Below are 17,861 nucleotides of genomic sequence, written 5' to 3' on the forward strand. Positions count from 1 at the left end.
GAGAGCTCTATATAATGAAAAGTCCTCTCTCTCATTCACTCAGTCTTCCCCCTATCCCCTTTTATTGCAAGATCAACTATCTTTAGGGTTGTTTTAATTCATGGGGTGAAAAAATCATCAATCCTAAGAGTTATGTTCAGCTTTTCTTCTTTTTTTTCTCCCCCAGACAGTAGGGATTGTATCTTGGAGCCTCTCTCCCTGCCAGAAAGTCCAGGTGGCATCACCACTTTAGAAGGTTCCCCATCTGTGCCTTGTATCTTCTGCGAAGAACATTTTCCCGTGGCTGAACAAGACAAACTTCTGAAGCACATGATTATTGAGCACAAGATTGTCATAGCTGATGTCAAGCTGGTTGCTGATTTCCGAAGGTACATTTCCTTTCATTTCATGTAGGAGTGAAATTGGTTCTCTTTGGAGGAAAAAGCACTCTGTGTATGCATATATGTATATGCATATAGTTACATAAAGTGAATATGGTCAAGGTAAATGGCAGCCATTCCCTTTGATGTTTCCAGTCGTTTAGTATTTATCTTTGTACTCCATTGCCTACTAGAGTGTATATGTTTGTTTGTATTACTATGTATTACTCTATGATAACCCTGAAAATGAGGAAACTTACCCACCAGCTGGTAATATTCCCTTTGTCACACTCTTTACACATGTTGCTATTTGAAGCCATCTGTCTGCTGGAGTCCATCTTCCTGCTGGGAGTTCTCTTGGGGTGGTACAGTACAGATAGTCCCTGACTTATGAGCATTTAACTTATGAATAACTTAAGATTACTCTATCCCTTATGACAAGTTTACACTAACGATGAGTAAAATAGGCTTTTGTATATTGTCCCTGAGTGCTAACTGCCATTTAATCATTTTTATGGAGAAGTAGGTTTGAGAACCAATCAAATGACTTATAAACACACTTCCAGAGTGCAGCTTATACTTAGGAAGAAGAAGCACCTGAGTAATACATAACCAAAGGTGCTGTTCTAGTCTTAGGTTCTGTCCTTTGAATTATTAAATATCATTTCTTTTTTTTTAATTTAGCATTTTATTTTTCCCCACTTACATGTTAAAACAATTTTTAACATTTGTTTTTAAAACTTTGAGTTCTAAATTCCCTCCCTTCCTCCCTCCCTACCCCATCCCCTAAATAAATATTATTTCTAATCCTACTTTCAGCATTAGCAACAAATGTTTATTGGGCATCTTGTAGATATATGGTACTTTATGAAGGGTTACTTTTACTTCATTTCTATCTATACCATTTATTTTTCAATCCCTTATTCTCACCTTTTCTATCTCTGTCTCTTTCTCTGTTCCTCTCCATTTATGCATCTGTACGTTTTTCTGTCTGCCTTTTTCTGTCTTTCTGTGTCTCTTTGTCTCTGTCTGGTCTTTGTCTTGCTTTCTCTGTGTCTGTCTGTCTGTCTCTCACTCTCCCTCTATCCCCTTCCCTCCCCATCTTTCCTCTCCTTTATGGTAAATGTAGAAACATAGCACACATTCTAGTAATTTCCTCATATATGGTATCTTGTTCTTTGTAATCAAACCTAGACTTTTATTGTTTGGGCTTTTTCTTTTCAAAGTAAAGGGTCCCTTGTTAGCCTTTTTCTGCATTAATGACATAACAGTTAATACTTTAGAAAACCATCGAGTAAGTAAGCCATTCTTTTCTAATTTTCACTAAGGTCAGTTTTTTAATTTGTGTGAAATTATTTTGTCTTCTACTTTCTTCTGTACTGCTGATGTGAAATTACCTTGGAATCTGTAGAAACAGCTAATCATCCAGCAGTGATGATCAGTTGAGAAACAACTTTTTCCTCTCTTCCCTCCTAAAAATCTATAACCTGACAGTCTTAATCAAGGTTTGCATCTTTTCCCCTATGGCTGCATATAGTAGTTAAGAAACTGGACCCATCCTTATCTATTTCCCTAATTCTTTGTCAAGGTTATTGATCTTTTTATCAACTGGGGGCAGAGGGGAGATAAATAATCACACATTAATTATTTAATAGGCCTCCATGCTTAGGAGTCTAGAAATAACTATTAGGATCAATCACCCACAAGATGCAGCCATTCAATAAAATGAATATCAGGAGTAAAATGGGAAATGAAAATGTACAGTGCTTGATTTTAATAGGAAATTTTAATTATCTGATTTATATGGCTACATTGCTGACCAGTTGATATCTTCTTTGATTTTGATATGAAATTCTCAACATTGTCAGTCTTTTAATTAAATGAAAAGTACAACAAAGAGAGGTATGCCTAATTCAAATCTACCAGGAATGGTCATCTCTTTCCTTAAACGTGTTCTCTTTTCAAGAAATTCATTAGTCTCCTTTGACTAATACCTGTATTATAATATGTAGTTAACGAAAAATTTTTGTCATTGTTTGGTGTCCCGTTTACTTAGAACTCCATTCCCACTGTTTATTAGTTGGTATCACCTCCTGCACTATAAGTTAACCTTGATGTGCCCTACAAAGTGGTCAGGTGCTCCTCTGGTGCTTAGAATAGACAGCAAAAGATTTTCCTTTTTTGTGATAACCTGGGTGCTTTCTTAAGAAAAAAAAAATAGGAAAAAAATTCAAGGAAGAGGAACTGTTTTCACTTAGAATTCAGATACAGGAAAATCTACACACACACACACAAGCTGCCATTTCTGTGTACTTATTGAAGATACATTAAGCAGATAAACTTATTCTGACTCCAAGAAAGAAAATGCCTGTTTTTAACACAAGCACTCTAAACTCTGCACTTGATCTCTTAGGTTATTTATTCCAGAGCTGGGGAACCTGTGGCCTCGAGGCGCCTGGTTCCCCACCCCTGCTTATTCTAATGAAGAAGGCCTCTTGGAAGAGTTTGAGTCTGTTAGCTAACCCAAGTAGAGCTACTTAATTGCTTTTCTTGCTGCACTGATATTGCTTCCAACAGACAAAACATGTTTTTGCTGCCGTGTGCATTGCTCTCCTCACATTTGCAGCTGCCTATCATAACATCCAGGCTTCAGTATTTTACGTGCCTTTTTCATTCATCAGACATTTCCACTGATGTGTGAATGCACAGCAATAGCATTAATAGGATATAGACTTATGTTTATATTGGCAAGTCAGTGGAAGATACTCACTGGTCATAGACTGTTAGAGCGAAAAAGTAACTTGGAGATCTAGGCCATATATATCACTTTATGGACGAAGAAACCAGGGCTTTTAGAGGTTTGAGTGACTTGGGCCTCAAAGTCTATAGTTTGCAGTAAAGCTGAGACTACAACCTAGGTTTTTTTTGACCTAAAAAGGTTTTTCTACTTCTTTACATTGTTCCCTCATTTCACTCATGTGTGACATTTTGTGACCCCTTTTGAGGGATTTTCATGGCAGAGATACTGGAGCAGTTTGCAACTTTCTTCTCTAGCTCATTTTACAGATGAAGAACTGAAGCAAAGCAGGCTGACTTGCCCAGGATCACCCAACTGCTTAGTGTCCCAGGGAAGATTTGAACTCAGGTCTTCCTGACTCCAAGCCCAGAACTCTATCAACAGCGCCACCTAGCGGCCCCTTCTCTACACTGCCTCTCATTTTGAACTTTTCCCCTTTTAAAGTCCTTGGTACTGAACTTGTGGTGAAAAGTAAAGACACTGGAAGTTGCCAATTAAGTTATCATTTAGTACCACTTATTCTTTTCACATTCTGAAGGAGGAAGATGAATTAATGGCAAATAATTTTTCCCCTTTATAATAATACTGAAGCTCTCAAAAGTTCCTTTGGATATCAATCTGATAGTACCTTAGCAAAAACAGGTAGAATCATCATTAATTTTTATAGTTAAGAAACCAGACTCTTCTACATTTAACTGACTTACACAATAGTATAGCAAGTGATGAAACCTTGTTTTTCAGTTAGCTAATCTCATACAACACAAAAATAAGTTGTTTATATCCCTTGACCATCCCTGGAAATAGGTACTGTGTTCTGGGAAGTATTTATGTGTTGTTGTTGTTTTTTAAAATTTAATTTGTTCCAGTCAGCCAAGATCTCAGCCTTCCACCCCACCCTATCATACTACTCAATTGAGAACATAAGAGAAACAAACACCATTATAAACATGTGTAGTCAGCTGAAACAAATTCCCACATTAACCACATCCAAAAAAAGTCTGTCTTTTTCTACATTTTGGGTCCTTTACCTCTCAGTTAAGAAGTAAGTAGCATGTTAGCCCTCTAGAATTCTATTTGGTCATTATGCGGATACAAGTTCAGCACAATAGTATTCCATCACATTTACTTGCCATAACTTACCCAATCATTGTCCAATTTATGGGCATCCCATCAGATTCCCCTCAGATTATTGCTGCCTCAGATAGAGTAATAAATATTTTCTATAATCTGATTGGTTTTTGGTTTAGCACCAATCCTTCCCTTAATCTTGCCTCCTTCTAATTCCCCTTTTGCCCTTCTCCCCTTTCCTTATTGGGTAAGTTATTCTTGGCTGTAAGCTCTTATTCTTGCTTTCTAGAATATCATATTCTAAATTCTCTTCTTTATAGTGGTGGCTACTAAATCATGTGTGATTGTAATTGTAGCTTCTTGGTACCCAAATTCTTTCTGGTTACTTACAGTATCTTTTCTCTGGATTTTGGCTATTGATAATCCTAGGAGTTTTCATTTTAGGGTTTCTTTCAGAAGATGATCAGTGAATTCTTTTAATTTCCATTTTGATCTCTGGTTTTAAGATAAGTTTTCTTTTAAGATTCTTAAAAATATGTATAGGCCATTTTGGGGGGGGGGACATTCAGGTAACCCAATGATTTTAATTTTTTTTTCCTCCTCAGTCTGTTTTCTAGAACAGTTGTTTCGCTATGCTATTTTGCCTTAAATTTACTATTTTGTTCAGATTTTTTACTTTGTTAAACTATTTCTTGTTGTCTCATGGAATCATTGGCTTCTATTTGATTGACTCTAATTTTGGGGGAGTTGGTTGCTTGAACAAGGTTTTATACTTCTTGTTCCAAGCTACTAATTTCATTTCCAGTTTTTTCTTCCATAGCTCTCATATCTTTTCCAATTTTTTCTCAAGCAGTCTTATTGCTTTTTTTTTTTTAATTAACTTTTGCTTTGTCTTTTCTAGGAATTCTGGTTGAGTTTGTACCCAAGTTGGGTTTTTTGTGTGTGTTTGTTATTTTTTCTGAGGCATTGACTGGAGATTTTTGGAGTCTTTCTTTTCTGCTTTTGTATCTTGAGTATTCCTGCAATCATAATAGTTCATTGTGATGGGGTTCTTCTCTTGTTTGCCCATTCTTCCAGTCTCCTTCTTGACTTTGGACTTGATGCTAGGGCTGGGCTTTGCCTTACTTCTCAAGGGAAGGTCTGTGCTGGTCCTGTTGCTGCTGCTTTCTATTGAGTTATTGTAGGATCTTAGGGATAGGCTGAGGACCAGTAAGCTTTCAGTGCTTCCCAAGTGATCTGATTGCTGCCTCCCTGGTTTGAGCTCTGCCAGTTTATCACCTGGGTTTGGGTTTGTGCAGAAGTAGACATCAGTAGATGCTGGATTCAGGCCTTATCAGCCCTTTGGAAAGCTCTGTTGCTTCAGAGTGGCAGAATTATAGGCTTCTCTTTGGTCTGAGAGTCCTACCTCAGTTATTCCTCAGTAGATGCTTTCATTAAGATCCTGCTCTCTTCCTGAGGGTCTGAATGATTGCTTTTGTGGGTTTCTAAACCTCCCTACCCAGGAACACCACTTCTTTGAGCAAGACTTCTCAGTCTGCCCTGGATATGTGATCCAGAACTGGACAGTGAACAACAAAATTATCAGTTGGCACCTGACCCTGCCTCAGTACCCACTGTAAGTCTTGGAGACCCTAGTACAATTTCACCACTTCTTCCTGCCCTGCTGCACAGTCTCTCCCCAAATGTAACAGTGCTCTATGCACTCCTGGCCCACTGAGTCTCCAATGTCCTCAGACCTCCCTGTCTGTCTTATAGTGCCAAGCTCAGCTAGGAGAATGACTATGACTTTTTCTGGATTTCCCCATCAGGATTTGTTCTGGTACTTTTTCGAGATTTGTTTGGGGAAGCTGGTAGAGTAGAACCCCTGACACTTCTTCCTACCTTTCAGCCATCTTGCCTTTGCCACTCACTGTGATGTACTTTGACAAGTCCTTAGGCTTCTGTCACTAATTGGTCAGTGAAGTAGGGCTTGAGGTAGCAGGGTTTTAGTGTAACGTTGTTTTTGTTCTTTTGATGTTCTCTCGTGTATTCCCTTTATTTTTTTCTTGCCTGCTTCCTCTTTCAGGGCAGAAAAAGATGGGGTGGAGGGGAAGGGAAAGATAGATGGTTATTTCCAGATGAGGTGGTACCTCAAGATTGCTGTAGGATCAGGGCTCCAGCCTGGTTTGGATTCCTCTCCCCCTGCTTTCTTCTCCAGTATATTTGTCAAAATGTTGTGTTCAGTCCCCGATAGAACTCTGCCATGAAGGATGAAAAGGTTACTGGTGCTTCTGTCTGTGAGCACAATTTCAAATAGCATTTTTGTAGTTTCACCACATTGTGCATCAAAGACAAGCCTAGAGACTGAGATGTCTCATATGATGCCCACTCTCAGCTATCTTGGAAGGTTCCATACTTCACTGCTGTGAGGAAGGATTAAGCAGGGCCCACAGGGATTGTCAGTCTTTTTGAGCATGAGAAAAAGAGACTATGAAGTACGTTATTCATTGAGAAGCAAGTCAAAAGGGTTCTAGACTTGGGCTCAGGAGACCTCAGTTCCATTTCTCACCACCCCCAGCTCAGACTTCCAGATACTAACCATGGGACCATGGTCATGTCATTTACCCCCTCCAAGACTCAGTTTACTCATATGTAAAACAGGAGTAGCAACACCGGTAGTGCACAACTCAGTGGGTTGTTTGTTGTGGGTGCTTTGTAAACCTTAAGGTTTTATATAAATGTGTTATTATTGTTTCATTTAATACTTTTAATATTCATTTACTTATTTAGTACATGTACTGGTACTACTATAGAGCAGTTAGGTGGCACAGTGGATAGAGTGCCAGTCCTAAAGTCAGGAAGACTTATCTTCATGTGTTCAATTCTGACCTCAGACGCTGTGTGACCCTAGGCAAGTCACTTAACCACATTTGCCTTAGTTTCCTCATCTGTAAAATGAGCTGGAGAAGGAAATAGCAAACCACTCCAGCATCTTTGCCAAGAAAATTCCAAATGGGATCACAAAGAGTTGGATACAACTGAAAAGAACTATATAACAACAAACACTGATACTCCTGTGGTCCTGTTGTCTGTTTTGCCCTGGGAATGGCAGCATGACATGGGAGGTAGAGTTCTGACTGTAGCATCTAAAAGAACTGTGTTCAGATCCCATCCTTGACACTTTCTTCCTATGAGATGTTGAGCAAATCCCTTAATTTCTCTGGGCTTCAGTTTCTTCATCTGTAACAAGAACAGCCTGGACTAAATGGTTTCTCAGATCCCTTCCACCTGTAAATCTATGATTCTGTGCTCTGTTATGTGTGTATGCAAAGGATTATGACTTACTTGTTCTATAGAGCTCCTGCATTGTTTCCACATGCAGCTAACTAGCAAACTGTCAATGGAGATGCTGGTATGGAAATTTCCCAACTAGTATTGAGAACAAAGCTCTCTGACTTTTTTTTTTTAGCTATTAACACCCTTTTGGCGACACTTCAAGACATCTGGTAATTGGGGGTAGGGAATTTTTTTTTTTTAAAAGAAGGCAAATTGTTATTGGGATAAGGAAGATACTGTTTGGAAAACCTTACAGAATAGTGGGGGGGGGGAGTTCCACAGGCCTTTACCCATATATCACTACTTACACTTTAACCATTCCTTTTGGAGCATTCAGTCAATAAACATTTATTTATTCAGTACCAGGCACCGTGCTAAGTGCTGGAGATGCAAAGAAAGGCAAAAAGTAGTCCTATCCCTGAGCAACTCACAGTCTGCTCACAGCAGCTACTGTGCAGAGGAGGCTTTTAGTTAATATGGGGGAATGCAAAGAATCAAATACAAATTAATAAAATCTGTCAGGTCTCTTAATTTTTTATTTATGTTTGGGCTGGATGGTGTATTTGTATGTGCATTTGTCACAAATACCCAGCCACACAAATGTATTTCTCCTTTATCTTTTTTTCATTATTGACACATATCACTGTTCTAGGGTCTATTCTTTTGTTGTAAGTTTCTCTTTTATCCGTCAGCTGTGTCTGTAGATAGCTTAACTGCTGCACATAAAGCCAACCTTTCCATTTCCTTTCTCCCTGGGAAGGCAACTATAATCTTTCCTTGTACCATTTGACAAATGAGTTTCCAATTGGCAGCATAAATCTTGTTAGATAAATGGGAAGATGAACAGATCACTGACTCCTGTCATCTTTCCCCTTCTCTCATCAGAAATGGAGGTCTGGATGTTAAGCTTTTAAATTCAGCCAGTGTGCAGCAGCTAACTCTGCTCATTACATTCATCGAGTGAGTTGTAACCTTGTCTATCTTGCTCCCACTATTCAGTTTGTCTTATTTAGACCCAAACTGTACATGTAGACTCTTACTATGTTGTTATGAAAAGTGAAACTAGCAACTGAATACTTATTACATGATTTTACAATTCTCTGTATAACTGATAATTACCTAATACTCAGTTTTATTGGAAAATATGAAATCTGGCCTGTGTAATAGAGGCTGGGTTATACGTTGACATCACACTTGAAATATTGCTTTAGAAAAGCTTTGAATGTACCTTAGGAATATTTCACTTGATAGTTCTCCTGGTCTATGCATATTGAAGTCATCTAGCCTTTGCATAAGAATCTCCAAAGAGCAGCTACCTTTGACCTCTGGAGGCCAAGAGGCTTTACATCAAGCCTAGCTCATTGCAATTTCCCCACATTGCTTCCAATTCTGTAGTCTGAGATCAAACAAAACAAGTTTAATCCTTTCTCCACATGCAAACTACCATGGTCCCCGTCAGTTTTCTCTAGAATAAACATCCCAAGACAGTCTGTTACACCAAGTCTTACATGACATAAATTTAAGAGTCTTAATCATCTAGGTTACCCTCCTATGGATACTTTCTAGATTATCCAATAACCATCTTAGAACATGGGGTCAAGAACTGAACATAATACTCTTAGTAGTTATTAATGTAGAGTGGATTCAGTAACATCCAGTACTTACCTACATACAAGGTCCTTTGTTAGTAGAGATGATGTAGAGAGAGGATGTAGAGAAATCTTGATCTTAAGTAGTTTACAGTCTGATGGGAGTGAGGGAGCATAGTGATTAAAAAGCCGTCCTTTCCTTCTTGTCCTTTCTTTGCCCATCTGTTTTTTTGTATGTGTGTTTTACAATAAGTGTAGAAGTCAGTGTGCATGCTAGGAAATTCCTCCTGTAGAGGATCTAGTTCCAAGTAATCCAATCTCACCTTTTGTTTAGGTTAAACTTACTTCACAGCCTAACAAAGTAAAGAGTACATGGCAGATATATAATCTACCCAAATTACTGATACAAGTTAGAATGTAATAAGTATAATGAAGAGGTCTTTACAAAAGTACTCTAAAGAAATATTTTTTATATGTTGAGTATGAGATGTCAGGGAATGGCCAAGCATATTCAAGTATATATATCTAGCAGATATTTAGAGATAAAGGACAAGAGTAGAGGGTGTAAATATAGATTTGAGAGTTATCTACCTAGAACTTGAAACCATATGAGTTAACAGTGTAAGACATAAAAGGGGTAAGTAAAGAATCTTGGAGGATACCCATGTTTAAGGGATAGGAGGAGGGTAATGAGCCAATGGAAACAGAGAAGGGAAGGGACAATTAAGACAGATGAGAATATTATATATAGGGTCATGGAGGCTAAGGAAGGAGGGAATGGCCAACAGTATCAAATGTTTCAGAATTGTTAGGAACAAGGAAGGCTGAAAAATGACCAGTGGATTTGGCAATAAGGACATCATTTGGTGACTTTGGAGAGAACAGTTTTTGATGAAAAGTAAAAAGAGAAGCCAGTAAAACTGAATAATTTCCATGCCATGTAATTTTACTTAATAAAACATCAATTTCAAACTTGGTAGCACAAATATTTTATCACAAACTTCCAAACAATTTTCCATCATGAATTAATTTGTCACTTTGTGGTAAATAGATATTCTTCTAAAAGTCCATCATTCTAGAGCAGTATTGAAACTCCCTTCAATTCTCTGTTTTTGTATTATTTTAAGGTATGTTTTATATTGGAAGAAGAGGTTCACTGAGCAGCCTATCACAGATTTCTGTAGTGTGATAAGAACCAATTCCAAAGCTCCAGTTGGTGAGTATGCCACTCAGCTTTTTTCTATTCCTTTCAATCCAAGAATGCAAAATAATAATCTTGGAACCTTAAATTAATTTCATAATAGCTAAAACTGAATAGTTTTACTTGTCTTATCCAGTTTGAAAAAGGCTAAAACAGAACCATATGCCAGGATAAGTCCTGACAGAAATACATATTTTTAAAAATCAATGTTTTGAGGGAAAAAATTAGGGATACATATTTCTCATTTATCTTTCTAATCTCTCAACAGAGGAGCAAGACAATTACTTCTTATTATGTGATGCTTTACCAGAAGATAGAGTTCTTAGAGAAGAGCTACAGAAAGAGAGATTGGTAAGAATTTATTTTTTAATTCGTGCCATTTGCTTTGGGGGAAAGACCCAAATATTAATGAACACATGTATTAATTTATACAATGACTGAAATATTTTGTGTTAAGACTTCACACAGAAATTTTGTTTTTAATCTTGTTTCCTGGATCTTCACTAAGATAACATCACTTAAACATTTCAGTGTAACTTTAGCTGCCTGACACTTGCTAGGGGTTCAGCAGTCATGGAAAAATGCCCTAAGCTAACATTGAGTTGAATTGATTACTCTTTGGGTCCTCCTCCCCTTTCTCTGGAATGTGCTGTGCATTAATGCTTACTTTATTCTAGTCTACAAATTAAGCATATGGCCCAGTAAGTATGGTATCGTTTTTAATGTTCAGAGATTACTATTAGGTAGATTCATTTTAATCCCTGCAAAAGTACTTCTTTTTCTACCACAATCTGAGATTCTATAAGATCTTAATGGAAAAAAAAAGATTTTTGGAAGTGTTTCCTTTTTTTTTCTTAAGTTAATTAACCATGAGCTAACAAATTAGGAAAAATAAAAAATTTTGTAAAAATATTTTTCCATTTTCCTTTTAATCCCATCATCTTTTTACCTAAGACTAATTTCCCCAGACTGTAAAAAGAGCTATTATCCACATGTTTCTCCTTATATTCCTCCCATGCTGTTCTGTGACTTTTTCCAGCTATACCGTTTGACCTTGAAACAGAACCAAAAAAAAAAAAAACCAGCAAAGGCATATTCAGGGTTGGGTTTTGGTAAAATGGGCACTAGAGGAAAAACAAGAGCGAAGGATTCTAGGGCATTTATGAGGACAGAATTAAAATGGGCAGAGGTGAGGAGAGGTAAAGGAACCAAAACAACAGGTTAATGGGAAGTTCTTAATGAGAACTAAGAGCAGGTTTATGGGTGTTATGGTCAGAGAATGAGAGCTCCAGGTGTTGAGATCATGAAGCAATAACACTGCCAGCTGTTAATAAAATCAAAGGTATAAATGTTCTGTTGAAGCAGGAGAAGATGAAGATCACTGAAGTCCCAGAGAATGAGGAGCTGGGAGGTCAGGGTACCGTATGGATCATTTAACAGTTATATTGAAGTCTTGAGGATTAAGGCACAAGGCAAGGTAGGGAGGAGAAAGATGAGCCTAGTGGGGAAATTAACCTTTAAAAGAATAGAAGTAGAATGGTGATGGCAGATTGGTAGAGTGGAAGTGGTGCTAAGGAAAGAAAGAGCGGATCAACCCATCCTTACTCATTGTGTTTAGCAAAATGGGAAATGGAAGTTTCCACTGAAGTAGAAATAGGTGGATATGATGTCATCTGAGCAAAGTCAGGCTTTGGTTAAAAGATTGAAACCAAATTTCTTGACTTCTCTCTTTCCCAAACACCTATCAAAGTAAAATATGCTTACGCATTGATTACTTGACACATGGTTAGGTTCCCCTACCAATGCTAAGATAGGAAACTGAAGATTGGACAGAGCTTTCGATGGTTTAAAAGGCGACTTGTACTGATCAACCCATCTTCTTTCCTGATATCCTAAAGTGCTGACTTAAGGTTCACTCAAACCATATAATCACTACTTCTGGTCAATAATAAAATGTCGCCGACTTAACATCCCATCTTCTTGAATTACTCGGATTTGTTCCAGTTGAGTACATAAAATACTCCAGTGTTTTTCTAATACAGCTCTATACATGTTTACACTGGAAATTTTCGTGCTTAACTCAATTTCTGGTAGCAACAAACATTCAGTGTTTATGAGCACTCAGCAGTGAAATATAACTTTCATTCAAATTAGAAGAAACTACAGTTGAATTTTGTGTGATTTAAAAAATTCACTTCAGAAGTTCTCTTAATGTCAGCAATAAATATTTTATCAAATTTTTAACCAATTTGACAATTTTTTCTGTTGGAAGGAAATGCAGTGTTTTTGAAACAAATGGAGCCTTAGATATTACTTCCCTCCCACCCTGTCCCATCCCCAATAAATTATACACCTCTTGAAGAATATATTATCGAAATCTTGTCTCATGCTAATTTTCTCTAACATTTTTACTTGAAGTGATAAACTTGGTGCACTAGAGCTGGCTTGTGTTTTCTCTGTTTTGTCTACAAGATAAACCTATTTTAAAATAGTCAACAAGGAGTATAAAAAATAGTACACATTTCTCCCTTTCTTTGCTTGATCTTAGTTTGCAGCAACAATCAATCAGTCAAGTATGTATTAAGTGCCCTATGTGACAGGCCCCTGGGGATATAAATCACCACAGACAAGTGGTTCTTGCCCTTGAAAAGCTTACATTCTATTGAGGGAATTTAATGTGCTTTCCAGTAAATGAATATAGGATTTATGCCAAATAAATAAATGATACTGTTTAGGGGCCGAGTGGGGAAAAAGCTAACAACTGAGTGAAATCAAGACTAGCCTTTTGAAAGGGGTGGCAGTTGAGCTGGTCCCTGAAGGGACATGAGGATTGGGAGAGCATTCCAGGAATGGAGAACAAGTTGAAAAAGACACTGAGATGGGGGAATGTCATATGTGGGAGAACAGTAAGCAGACCAATTTGGCTAGAGAACAAAATGCATGATGGGAAGTAATATATGATCATCCTAGAAAGATAGATTGGCACCAACCAGATTGTGTAGGACAACAATTGCCAAACTAAGGAATTTGTATTTGCTTATATGGGGACTGGCGAGTCACTGAGCTTTCTTGAACAGGAGAGTAGAGCTTTGGAAATACCGATTTGGTAGCCAAGTAGAGGAGGGACTGTAGAGGTGAAGGACTAGATTCAGGGACAAAAATCAGAAAGATACTGCCAATAGTCCAAGTGAAAGGTGATGGCATGAAATGGTTACTCATTAATTTGGCCAATACAGTAGCAGCTCCATTTAACAATGAATGTTTACTACCTACTTTTCCTGGATAATAGGTATAAAAAGAATACAGTAGATAAAATGATCACTGACAGAAGATGCTGATATTCAAACCACTTGATTTGTTGTTCAGTCATGAACAACAGTGGTGTCTGACTCTTTATGACCCCATTTGGGGCTTTCTTAGCTAAGACACTAGAGTGGTTTGCCATTTTCCTCTCCAGCTGATTTTACAGATGAGGAAATGGAGACAAAAAGGGTTAAGAAGTGACTTGCCCAGTGTCATACAGCTAGTAAAGTCAGATTTGAACTCGGGAAGATGATTCTTCCTGACTTCAGGCCTGGTACTGAGACACCTCGCTGCCCAAATTTCTTTGATGGTTGGCTTTTTTTTTTCCCATCCTGAGAAACAAACTTAAAACCAATGTGAGTTGTAAATATTTACCAGTTCACCCAGCTTCAGATGCTCTGAAGCATGCTTTTAGCATGAAAGACCCATGTCAGGTTAGTAAGCTCCTGGAGAGCTGAAACATTTACTTTTTATCTAGGTATCTTCTGTATCAACTCAATGCCTGACAAAAATAGGAGGTACTTAACAAATGTTTGTTGTTTGATTCTTTCTCTTTGCCTACAGATTCAATAAGATTCTGTTTTCTTGAGTGATTTTTCTGGAAAATAATCAAAGCAGAAAATAAAAATCACTTTTTTCCCTTCCACTGCTGAAATTTTTTTAAATCAGATTTCTTACTGATTTCCCTAAATTGCAGGAAGACAAGAATTACTAATGCCCTGGTGTCTGAGTGTCTTATATTTCTTTTTTAATTTAATGACACCTTCCAAGGTTGCAGGATATCTTTAGAGAACCCGGCCAGAACTGAAGTTGACCATTAAGGCACCTAGCCAGTTTTTTTTTTTTATTCCAAACAATGCTACATGTACTCTGCCATCTCATGGTGATGATTATTCTATCTTGGTATGAGAAATCTGCAAGGAGGATAGATAGGTCACATTATTCCTGAGCTACTGATTCTAGTTTCTAACAACCCCTACTTTTGTGCATGAAGAATTTTCCTCAATTTTTTCTTCAGAAAATAAATAAACTCAAGCCTTAGATTTCTCCTGTTAGCTACCTTTATTTTCATCCTCCCTCTCCCTACCCATTATGTTTGACCCATTTTATTTGAGCCCCTAAGGAAGTCATTCATTTAACTCTCTGTCTCCTACACTCCTTGTTCACACTTCTTAGATGTTCAGCCTACACTTGCCCTTACCTCTTTCCTCCTCTTCAGGTCACCCCAGTGAGTCTCACAGAAGAAAAATATGGCCTTTCTATCCTGTGTAGCAAGCAGATGGCATCTGCTTCTAACATTATGATTCCAGAAAGGGTGGGAGGTACTGATGTCTTTCAAGAAGGTGAGATATTAGTCAGATCATATCTCATGGACGTCAAGCTCTTAGCATCCAGTTAAGCAATCCATTGCTAGTGTGTTTTGGTTTGGCACCCAGTTGGCAATCTTGGTAACCAGCAGAAAGCTCTTGTGTCATCTCTGTGCTTCCTGTAATTACTGTCTAGGAAACCCAGAGCCATAGTGATTTCCTTGGAAACAGCATTGCACTCTTGATGTTACTTTTTTTTTTTTTGATTGACTTAAACCTTTCCTGACATTGCAGGGCTTGTTTTGTTTTAGGTGTTTCACATCAAGTAGCTAATTCCTGCTGCCTGCACCAAATGCTAAAGAATTGAGTCTCAGTGTATCTAATGCTGGCAGGGAAATGTGAACATTCCCTCAGGGCTGGTTTGCATTCCTCAACACTTCAAGGGGAATCACAAGAAAAAAAAAAGTTGCCTTGGAGATTGCTTCTAAAACATTTAAGAAACTCAGAGGTTAGGGCAGCTAGGTGGCACAGTGCATAAAGCGTGGGGCTGGAGTCAGGAGCACCTGAGTTCAAATTCGGCCTCAGACACATAATTAAAAAAAAAAAACTATCCATGTGACCTTGGGTAAGTCACTTAACCCCAGTTGCCCTCCAAAAAGCAAAAAAAGAAAAAGAAACTTAGAGGTTGATGCTGCCCTGAAAATTGGTTTATGTTACTCACATGCATCCAAAGACAAAAATGGGTCATGATTTCATTTTTAACTTATTAATTAATCTTAATGTTGATCTCCCCCATCCTTAACACTGAGTGAGCATTGATTGACTGTTCTCTGGCTAAATATTTTTATGTTGTGTGTTATATCTGACAAAGTGGAAAATGCCATGATTACTGTTGCATATGCTTTTATTTACTAATAGTAATAGGTATTAGGTCTTCTGCAGAGAATACCAAATCAGCCACTGAATTTAAAAGAAAAATTAATGTAATTCCTGTTTCTCAACTCAGAAAAATGAAAGATACTAGGAGGATAATTAATCTATCTTTACTGTATTGTAGGAAGAACAGGAGGAAATAGTTTTATATTATAGATCCCTGTGAATTGTAAAATGTTTAAACTGGTTTGGAAGACAGCTTTGGTAGATCTTTACTAGCTATATGATCCTCAGAAAGGCAATTAACTCTCTGGGGCTCAGTTTCCTCATCTGGACTTTGTTGAGGATCAAATGAGAAAATATTTGTGAAATGCTTTGCAAACCTTAAGTGCTATACAAATAGGAGATGTTGTTAGTATTTTTATTATCGTCATCATTGTTATATCATTCTTCCAATCTTTTTTGACAGTTGAGACAGAAAAAATCTAAGGACAAGATAGATTCCTCTATCATTCTTTAATATTTCATTGGGGGGGATGGCTATTGTGCAGGTGGACAGAAAGATCACTTTTTGTCATTGAATAAAAGTATAGAGATTTAAGCTTGTCTTCCATTGACTCGCTGAAAACATTTTAAAGAACAAATCCAGTGGGACATGCAAACCACTTTAATAGCAGTGAGGATAACAGGGATGAGATGCCCCTCATCCTATCGCCTGAGTTCCCAATTTCCTTGATTAGGTCTCTTTGTTTTAAAAGCTTTTCATTCCATGTGCTTTCAGGGTTATGAGTCTTTTGGTGTAGCAGTAGCTAGTAAATATGTTCTGAAAATTTTATGAATGTCAGGTCCATGTTTATCTATATTGATGCTCTGGGTCCAGTAGAATTTATTTGTTGAATTTTTAGGGATGTTTTGGAGGGATTATTTGTGGTATGGGGCAGGTAGGTGGCACAGCAAATGGAGCGCTAGTCTTGGAATCAGGAACACCTGAGTTCAAATCTAGCCTCAGAGACTTACTAATTCTGTGACTGTGGGTGAGTCACCTAACCCTGTTTGCTTCATTTTCCTCATCTGTAAAATGAATTGGAGAAGGAAATGGCAAACCACTCCAATATCTTTGACAAAGAAAACCCCAGATGGGGTCACAAAGAGTTGAAAATGACTGAAAAGACTGAAAAACAGTTGTGGTATAGAGATTTTTCATCTGTTAGTTTTTAAAGGATAGTGAACTTCTGATATATAATTCTTGGGGAAGGGGGACTTTTAAGAGGTTCTCATAATCACCATCTCATTTTCATCTTTAGTAACATAAGAACTGTAGTCTTTGTGGTATGAGCTATCCCCATATAGTTATTGTTACAACATCAGTCTCTATTTTACCCCAGGCAAATGGATATTTTATATATGCTTTAAACACTTGTAAATAGTGTATAAAGGTTAGCAATAATAGCTGTGGATATTTGCACCTTGTGTATCATAGACCCTCAATGAATATTTATTGACTTTTTTATTTGATATAAGTGGTTCTCATCTATTAGTGATTATTTAAATGCCCTTCCTCCCAGCCAAGGGCTAGTCTAACTGACCACTTGAGATTCCTTATAGTAATTTGATGTAAAGAAACCTTCCTGCTCTGGAATGGGATTATGGTAGAGGTCATAGAGTCTCTGAAAATCTTTAAGATACTCCTTTCTCTATAGTTTTAAGTGTTATATAGAATCTGCGGATGAGGTATATATAACTAGCACTGGAAGGTTCACAAAGCATTTTAGATGAGTTAGCTCATTTTACACTCACAAAAATCCTGGGAGATTGACACAATTATTATCCCTGTTTTACAGAGGAGGAAACTGAGGCAGACATTAAGTGACTTGCCCAGTGTATGGGCTGGATTTGAATTTGTAAAGAATCAGATTGCTTCTAAGGTCCCTCCTAGTCAATCAGTAAATGGTGATGCAAAAAAGAAACAAGACAGTCCCTGCCCTCAAGGAGTTTAGTCTATACATTATTATCTTACAAAATACCTAAAATCCTTAGGCACAGAAGAGT

The 17,861-nt window shown here is 37.6% G+C and overlaps 2 protein-coding genes across 3 annotated transcripts in view; both read left to right on the forward strand.

The window, feature by feature from the left end:
- Positions 1-17,861, forward strand: part of LOC138176270 (uncharacterized) — a 364,696-nt gene that overhangs the window by 150,416 nt on the left and 196,419 nt on the right. The gene's annotated exons all lie outside the window — the stretch shown is intronic.
- ZNF277 (zinc finger protein 277) overlaps positions 1-17,861 on the forward strand; it is a 172,585-nt gene that overhangs the window by 81,654 nt on the left and 73,070 nt on the right. For both annotated transcript variants that reach the window (XM_069107032.1, XM_069107031.1), the window contains 3 exons: positions 167-368; positions 10,256-10,344; positions 10,598-10,680. In XM_069107032.1, coding sequence (XP_068963133.1) covers positions 310-368; positions 10,256-10,344; positions 10,598-10,680 — 231 coding nt within the window. In that variant the 5' untranslated portion in view covers positions 167-309. The remainder of the gene's footprint in view (positions 1-166; positions 369-10,255; positions 10,345-10,597; positions 10,681-17,861) is intronic.

The sequence above is a fragment of the Petaurus breviceps genome, unplaced genomic scaffold, assembly GCF_028583685.1.
Source record: "Petaurus breviceps papuanus isolate PSGF00001 unplaced genomic scaffold, PetGlider_PUasm1.0 84, whole genome shotgun sequence".
Lineage (NCBI taxonomy): Eukaryota > Metazoa > Chordata > Mammalia > Diprotodontia > Petauridae > Petaurus > Petaurus breviceps.